Source organism: Humulus lupulus, chromosome 7 (genome assembly GCF_963169125.1).
Source record: "Humulus lupulus chromosome 7, drHumLupu1.1, whole genome shotgun sequence".
NCBI lineage: Eukaryota > Viridiplantae > Streptophyta > Magnoliopsida > Rosales > Cannabaceae > Humulus > Humulus lupulus.
Window position 1 is genome coordinate 168,841,886 of NC_084799.1, and position 9,473 is coordinate 168,851,358.

General features: G+C 35.5%; 1 protein-coding gene across 1 annotated transcript; it reads right to left on the minus strand.

Annotated features, from left to right (window-relative positions):
* Positions 1 to 1,280: 1,280 nt before the first annotated feature.
* Positions 1,281 to 2,006, minus strand: LOC133792353 (uncharacterized). Its single transcript, XM_062230254.1, has one exon. It carries the CDS (start codon positions 2,004 to 2,006, stop codon positions 1,281 to 1,283), a length of 726 nt encoding a protein of 241 aa, XP_062086238.1.
* Between the last annotated feature and the right edge of the window lie 7,467 nt (positions 2,007 to 9,473).

The following is a 9,473-nucleotide window of genomic DNA, read 5'->3' on the forward strand; positions in this document are numbered from 1 at the left end:
TCCGCGGCGCCCAAGAACAGGGCCACAGCCCCACCTCGAAACCCAGCCAAAACCACCTTTTCTCCTTTTTAAAACCTTTCAAAAACCTACCCAAACATCTCCAAATTCCAAAATCAAAGTTCCCAAACATGCTAATCATCCAAAACCATTAAAACCCATGTCTCAAATCATCCAAAAACTCATCAAAACACAAAATCCAATTCAAGCTTAAAAACATTAAAAACTTAGAGGTTAAAACTTGGATTACAACTGATTGAGTTGTTTCCCAACTAAATCCTTTGGCTAATAAGCTTCTAATCATCCCTAGAATCGCTATGCCTTGATCCTCGCTTGAATTCGAGTCCTAGAACTCAAGTTTCCTTCAAAAATAAGATCGGGAGACGAAAATGGAACTTTGAAGGAGAGAGAGCGTTCTGAACGTTCTTTTTATTTCTTAACAGGTTACTTCAAGCTTAAGTAACCTAAAACAAATCCTAATGCTCGGGGTCCCGAAAACGTTCCCGGGGGAAAAATAGTCAACCCTCCAGAATGTCCCCCTGATCTTACTAACTCCCAATTTATCATCAAATATTAATTGCCATTACCCAATATCCCGGTAATGTACTAAATACCCCTTGACTCACTCCGAGTCAAGTATAAATCCTGTTGTGACTTTCCCACTAGCTTACCTCCTAGGATCCTCTCGTGCTGAGTAACCCTAGCATAACCAAATAATAATAAAGCACCACACATATACCACATATATGCCAAATATGCCCGAAATGGCCAAAATATGAAAATCACCCAATTAATCAAAAATTGGTTCACATGCATATTTAATACACCTAAACATGCATATTGTCATTTAATAACATAATAAATCAATTATGGCCCTCCCAGCCTCCTAATCAAGGTCCTAAATCTTATTAGGAAATTTGGGGCATTACAATTGAGTTCTCGGTAATCGATGCACATTCTCATGCTCCTGTCCTTTTTTTTTCACAAATAGGACTAGTGCTCCCCATGGCGAATGACTAGGTCTTATGAACCCCTTGTCCAACAACTCCTATAGTTGGTTCTTAAGTTCCTTCAACTTTGCAGGAGCCATTCGATAAGGTGCTTTAGAGATCGGTGCTGTTTCTGGTGCAAGTTCGTTCACAAATTTGATTTCTCTGTCTGGGGGTAATCTTGGTAACTCCTCGGGAAACACTTCCGGAAACTCACAAACAATATGCACATTTTCTGGTTTTAATTCTGACTCCTTGGATTTATCTACCACACTAGCTAGATATGCCAAACAATCATGTTGCATCATATTCCGTGCTTAGTGTCGATATTATGGGTGTACGAAAGCCCGCTACTTTTCCTTTAAAAGAAAATATTTCTCCTTCTTCTAGTCTGAACTCCACAGTCTTTTTCCAACAGTCAATCATCGCTCCATGTTTGGATAGCCAATCCATGCAAAGTATGGCATCATAATCTGGTATACTTAGTTCTATAAGGTCTGTCGAGCACTCCCTGCCCTCTATTATTATAGGTGCTAATTGCAACCACCTAGTTGACAACATCATCTCTCCTGACGGTAACATTGCACTAAAACGATGTTCAAACAGTTTACAAGGCATACCCAACTTATCAATCATATTCATGGAAACATAGGAGTAAGTCACTCCTGAATCAATAAGGACTCTGCAAATCATACCAGATATAAGGAGCTGATCCGTGACTAGAGCGTTGCTGTTGGCTGCTTCTTTCTGAGTTAAGGCAAAAACCCGTGCTAGCACCAGATTGCTATTACTGTTCTGTCCCGATTTCCATTGTGGGCAATCTATTCTTAGATGTCCTGTCTGACCACACTTGAAACATATTTTGGTGCTGGCTTGGCATTCTCCCGGGTGTCTTTTCGAGCATTTAGGACAAGTGGGGTGCTCTACTCTGTTGCTTTGGTGATTCCCACGGTTCCGATCATTATAGCGACTATTGCGGTTGTTAGGGTGGTTCCGAGTGTTGTAACTGTTGCTATTCATGGTCGGGGGTCTCAGTCTCTTGTCAGTGCCACTATTCTACCCTTCATTAGCTTTCCTCTTATTGCCCTCATTGAAACCCTTGCTTCGGCGGGCCTCTCTCCTGGTAGCATTTTCCATCCATATCCGATCCTCCAAGTATTCTGCCTCAAGTTCCCTATCTAGTACTTCGGCATAACCGAACACTTTAGTACTAGTCATCTTAATGTCCCTAGCAATCATAGGCTTGAGTCCCCTCATGAACCTTTGGACTCGCAGAGCTTCAGTTGGTACAACTTCAGGAGCAAATTTTGCCAACCTATCGAACTTCTGTGCATTATCAGTGACAGATAGGTTTCCCTGAACCAAAGTCACAAACTCATTTGCTTTAGTTGCTAACACGGCCGCGCTGTAATAATTCTTGCTAAAAGCCTGAACGAATGCTACCCAAGTCATGGTATTCAAATCTTGAGTCTGTTTAATCACATCCCACCATATTCGCTCATCTAACTTGAGCAGGTGGGCTGCACATGAGATTCTCTGGTGATCATTTAACTCCATATGATCGAAGATAGCCTCAACTGATCTTAACCAATCTTCCATCACCATGGGATCGTCTTTTCCTTCAAAGGTTGGTGGGGCTTGCTTTCTAAAACGTTCATACACAAGCTCGAATCCATAAGTCACAAGTAGTGGTGCAGGTGGTGGTGTTGGTGGCTGAGGCTGCGCCACTTTTACTTGAGGCACTTGGGGCACTTTCCTAGCATGTGCTAATTCCTCATCTCTCAGCCTTAGTTGCTCCCTTAACCTTGCTACCTCTGCAGCCAAATCCATAGTTGGTGTAGCTGGGGCTGCAGGTTGGACTGATGGCATTCCTACTTCTGGAGTTGTCGTGGCCTTAGATCTTATGGAGACATCCTTTGCTAGACCTCCTCCTCTTCCCTTGCCTCCTCGTCCTCTTGGCGACATTATGAGATTCTAAGGTACCAAAAGAAAATCATAAGAGAGGACAAATCGCATAATGGTTTGATAGATATCTGTGAAAATCATACATTCCAAATCCACACCATTTAGAGTTTGCAAGAGGAAAAATATTAAACCATATCATTCAAAATGTATTCAAAATTATTCCAAAATGCAAACAACTCATAAAGTATTCAATAACCAAAAATATTAGTCCTTAGGGTTCTTTAAAAAAAAATCCCATCTTATTCATTAACATTTCACTGAACGATCTACGTGACAGACTCTAGTCCTCAACTGTGGACTCGTCTCCTGAGCTGTAGTCGAAGACGTCCTTTGAGATGTGGAAGTAGTCGGGGGCGCTCGCCATCACCCTCATCCTAACGGTCACTTGTGGTATGGCATGAACCACTTCCTGACATGCCATGGCTCCTTCCAAATCATGTATCGTCTCATAATGCTCCTCCATCTCTCCATTGTCCATCTTTACCATAACTGGCTCCTTACAACTAAATTCGTAGTTGTCCATAAGATCGTAGATCACGTACTCTATGGTGCTATAGTCCAGGTCGTCCTGAATGACGTTGTGCCATGCCACGTCTAACTGGAGAAGCACCTCGGAGTACACCGACAGTGCTTCCCTTAACACCCAATATTGCTCTATAGGCCATAATAATGCTCCTCTTTTGTTCTTGATTCTTTGAATGCGATCGCAGACCACCGCCGTAGTTTTCAACACCGCAATTCTCCAAACGTAGGGGTCCTCGTCGAGTTGGACCTTAGGTATCGCGCAGATTTCCTTAAGTAGCTATTTCTTAGTAGTTTTTATAACGGGAGCCATCTTACTATACTACAGTAACAAAACTATAAAATTAAATAAAACAGAAACAAGTAATAACACATATAACAAATACTTATAACACGGGGATGTGAGATTTTCTTGTCTTTAGCATGTATGGGGAGGGTCCTTAGAAACATGGATGACCATCTCTGATACCATTTGTAAAACGTCCTAAACTAATACTTTGTAAAACATTTACAAGCTCATAAACTTAAAGAAGAAACCCACTTATTATATGAAAATCTCAGTGGGGCCTTGCTAAAACATGCAAGTTAGGCCCAATAGTTTTAAAACAAAATAATAGTTCTCATGCAACGTTCAAAAAATATATATAGTTCAAGTCCCACTGATAAGTTTTGAAACATTTAAAATAAGACAAAACATCATTCTATAGAAATTGGCGTTAAGCTGATCGTTTGCTCGCCCATAGGATACCCCCATGCCATACACACCCTGACGTCGGAACTCCCACATCACCACGCGTGCCAAAGAGAAACTCTATTTGCAACCTGGAAGGAAAAGTAAGGGGGTGGGCTAAAGGCCCGGTAAGGAAGTACAAATAACAAACAAAGAAGAACACAACAAAATATAATCTTATCGTAAGACTCCTACACCGTCATATTCATACATCGTCATACACTGCACTTAACGTCATCATCATACATCGTTATCATGCATCATATATCATAAACATATTCAAACATCATCATCATAAACATTATGATCATAAGCGTCATCATCATATCCTTGTGAACATGCCCCCTATCTTGTCCATGTCACATCTTGAGGTAAACAGGAGGCTCGGGTCCTTGAATAACCTCGGCGCGTCCGCCCTATGAGTTACGTCTTTATATCCTTAGTAACTCGGGTTACATCTTACATCCTTAGTAATTCATTTGTTGTGTCGCGTTCAACATGCTAACAACCATTTACATATCATACAACTTACAGAAATACATGCAATCCAGTAGCATCAACACAAAAAGGATATACATGATTCATCATATTTCACCATATCAATTAACAACAACATTTCATACTTCATATCATAAGGTATATCATCATACATAGCATTTATCTTCATACAAACCAATATTACCGTTCATAGCACAAATAAACAAAATTCTATCTAACTTCCTTACCTCAGGTCCGAGCAAAGCAAAAGTTGACAAACTTCACAACGAGCCTATAACAATAATCAAATAGCATTCTTTAGCATCACATAAGATTTCTTGTGCCCAACTCACATATTCCATGTGTGCATGGGTCATGCACACATGGTACAATTACACATAATTTCCAAGCATGAAAATTTTTCACATAAAATCACAAAATAATAATGCAACTTCTACCTATTATATATGCATGGTTTTCAAGTAAAAATTATATGGTTGAATATTAGACATATTTTTTAACATAAATGCATTTGCATGAGGCATGAATACATGAGAACGTTGTTAAAAAGTGATGTTAAAAACGATAATTTCTACGCGTTTATTTCTACCATTTTCAAAAAAAAAATTATAGGTCATAATTTCTCACCATTATTTATTTCCTTTAAATCCCTAAGTTGATTAAATCTCTTAAGACATTATTTTAATTTCATAAAATAATTTATTTAGTCATTTTCAAAAATATAATAATTACATTTATCACTTTAAAATTTGCATAGAAAATAACCAAAAACTTGAAATTATCTAAAGTACTTATAAATATCATATTTCCTTTAGAAAATAACACTTTATTTAAATTAATAAAATTACAAGATTGATGTGAGAAAAATATAATACCTACCAAAGTTTCAAATTTTCTCCTCTCCTCTTTCTCTTCTTTCTTTCTTCCTTTCTCTCTTTCTCACTCTATCTCTCACGCACACTCTCTCTCTCCTTCTCCTCCTAGCTGATGACACCACAAGCAAGAATGGCCTCTCTCTTTTCTTTCTTCCCTTTTAATCTAACCTATGAAAATAATAGCCTAAAGGAAAATGGTTAAGTTTCCCCATTTTTCTTATTTTCTTTTATTTGATTTTCTCTTAATTGGTAGAAAAATAAATATGACAACCTCCCTTCCCCATTTTAGCTATTGTCTTCAATTTAATTGCCAAATAAAATAGGAAAATAAGCACTCTCTTTCCCACTATGCTTCACACGCCCCTTACCTTTCCTTTTTCTTTTTTATATATATATATATATAAATATTTTTCTTCATTTTAATCAATTAAAATAATTCTAATAAAAGAAAATAAGAGTGTGTAGAAAATTCTATGCAAGTGCGCCATCCAACCATGCACATGGACACACTTAATTACTAGGGTGCATCACTGCCTACCATGCACCTTGGTGCATTCAACCAAAACTCAATTATTCACAAATTAAATTAATAAATAAAAAAATTAACATTTAAATTCATAAAATTCTACCAAAAAATTCTAACAAATAAAAAAAAATAATTCAAAACACTTAATAATTAAATAAAACAAAGCACAAAATTAAATAAATAATAAAAATTTGGTGCGCTATACTGAAAGCTCGACCTAAGGGAGCCGGGGACGTCAATATTTATGTGAAAGGTAGGCCATTTGTCTAGGGAATCCTGGGAGTGAAATATGCACTCGTCTAGCCCGAATGCCACCTAAATAATTAGATGTGTGGTTTGCACTTGTCTAACTCATTGGCTGTTTAATTTGGACTATATGTTTGTTTGAGCAAGGTTGTATCTGCTACGCTTGTTGTTTATATTTTGTTGCCGATTTGAATATGTTTATTTAAGTTTTCTTTCTGAGCGTTGGCTCATGAGTCCTATGTGGTGCAGGTAAGGGAAAGGGGAAGTTGGACCAGCTATGAGTTGGAGAGTTTTAGGGGCGGTGTGTACATTTGCAGCTGCTCGACCGCCATGGCCGAGGATTTAAGAGGGATTAGAGTTAAACCTTAATTTTGCTGCTTAGGCCGACTTATGTTGTAATTTCCTTTGGAGGTGTAAATGCCTTGTAAGTACTTATTTCGGGATCCCATGTATAGACTTAAAATTTTGAATGAAAGTAATTGTTCCTATGATCAAAACTTTTAAACCCTAATTCGTTAATTACTCTTAGATACATGTTTACATCCAAATGAATTTATTAGCAAGTTCAACATTATTTAAAATACACAGTGTAATTATCTTGGGTATCCAAGATGTTACAATGATCTTAGAAGAATGGAATCCAAGTTTTCTTAACGGATCAAATATTGGTTCTCTTAAGATTTAATTCTGAAACTAAATAGTTATTGCACTCAAATTTATAATATGATTTTAAATTAATTGTTCGCTAGTGAATTGATAGTACTTAAGAGCGAACCAGTAAATTGGAGGACATGCCTACATGAAATGATTATATCAATGGATAAATCGAGATAATTCTGTAAACATAATTTTATAATTACTAAGTGTGAAATTTCATATTTATAGTGGAGTAATAATAGAATTAATATATAGGATTATTTGATTGAAGAGTTTAGTTGATAATTTGGATTATTGGAGCTTAGTATTATAGGTCCATGGTCCCCAAGTCACCTCTATACTAGACTATCAAGGGTGTGGATATAATTGACAAATTTAAAGGGGAAATGACTTAATTGGAAAATGACTTAATTGTCAATGAATTAATTTTATGGGGCTAACTTGTAATTATGTGATAATTACGTGTAATTAATTACTTAACTTTTTTTAAAATTATATTAGTTGTATTAAATATTAATTAACTTTGGACTAATTAATAATAAGAGAGAAAAATATTAATTTATTATATGATAATGAAGTATTTGAATTATAAGATAAAGTTAATTTTTAATTAACTTATATTTATGCATTTATTAAATATTATATTATTTTAATACATAAATATTTTGTCTTATTAGTCAAATAAGTAAATGGGATAAAATTGCAGAAGCACATGTGTGCCACACACCCTGCACAATGATTGGTGTATGATACATGTCACAACCAAGTTTATTCAATTCAAATTTTAATTGTTAAGAATTTGAATTATATATTTATCAATATATATTAAATTAATATTTCAATAGAGATATTTTGATTTGATTAAAGTATTGATTAAATAAATATATCCTAAACCTAATTAGTTTTGATCGTTAGAGAATAATGGAAATGTGGAAAAAAAACACAACTCTATGCAAGAATACAATAGAAAGATGTAGAAGAGAAAGATCACAAACTCAAAACAATAATAATACAAGTAAGTAATAACAAGAAGAAAAAAAGAATGAACACAAACTCTCACACAACCAAAGTGTAGAGTAGGGGGATCACCAACTTGAACAAGGTTCAAAACCTTTGTCCAGAAGCTTATTTTCCCCTATTCTCTAAGGACTAAGGGATCTCACAGGGAAATAGCTCTCTGGAATTATCAAGCCTTAATGGTGTATTTTCTATCCAAGTGCTTTGTAGATAGAGAATGGTGTCTTACAAGTGAGCATTAGGCTCCTATTATAGAGTTTGAGATACCTTTTGAATTTCAAATTCCACAAACCCCCAAGGCTATTACCAATATTTAATAGAATGTTAATGGAATTAAAAGGAGTTTTGGGAGTTACTTGAGGTGTTAAAACAATTCAAATTGAAGAAAAAGAAAAATTGGAATAGGCTGTCAACACCCCAGGTCGCGACTACGTGTATCAATGGCAACGACCACTAGCCTCTGTCCCCTAGGTTGCAGCCACAATGCAATTTCAGATTCCAATTTTTTCAGATTTCCAAAAAAACATCTCAATCTCTTCCCACAAGATTTTGTAACCTTCATAGAATTCGTGGGAGTTAAAAACATGTCTTCAATATCCATATTACATAATGGCTCTATGAAATTCAAACACAAATGTGTAACTCTCAATCTACACATTATTAAGTAATATTTGGGAGTTACAAATTTGTAACTGAATTTTTAACTCCAAAATATATTACATTTGAGCAAATACATGTGTTCAATTTTGTAACTCTCAATAATATGTTACAAGGTGTGAGTGACAAATCACATTTGTGAGACAAATTAAATTTTGTCATATTATTTATTCTAACATTATATTATTTAAAATAATATCACATTCCCCCACTTAGATTAAGTAATCACTATTTGTAACACTTAATTAATCAAACAAACAATATATTAAAATATAATATTCCCCCAATTGATTAGATAATCACTCTCTATAGAAACATTTCCATTTTTGCATAAAATAAAATGTCTTTTGACTTGAATTTTACCTTAGTGTAATTATAACAAAGTTTGTTGAAATTTACCTTAGTGTAATTATAACACACACACTTTTGCTATGTTCACTTGAGACCTCAATGTCTCGCTTTTGCACCGTTAATGGCCATGTGCACATTCCATTCATAGACTTTTCTTGAGAATGACTCTCATTTTTCATGAGGGGTGGCACCAACCCGAGGTTTTACTAAAATACTTGTCTTTTCAAGACTGAGTTCTATTAAAAAAGCCTTTTGGTTTTAACCCTCATTTTGGTAACACAATTGTATTCATATCTCATATAGGACAAACTTTTGAGTACTACTACTATTCACTTGATTGAGTTGTTATTACCTATTTACCTAATACTAGTTTGGTTACTAGTATTAAGATAGGTTACCATCAACCGCGAATCTCTTTAGTAAGCCTAAGTCACATATCTTGA

Coding starts and splice junctions, on each gene's coding strand:
- LOC133792353 (XM_062230254.1), bottom strand. CDS start 2,006: ATGAATAGCAACAGTTACAACACTCGGAACCACCCTAACAACCGCAAT.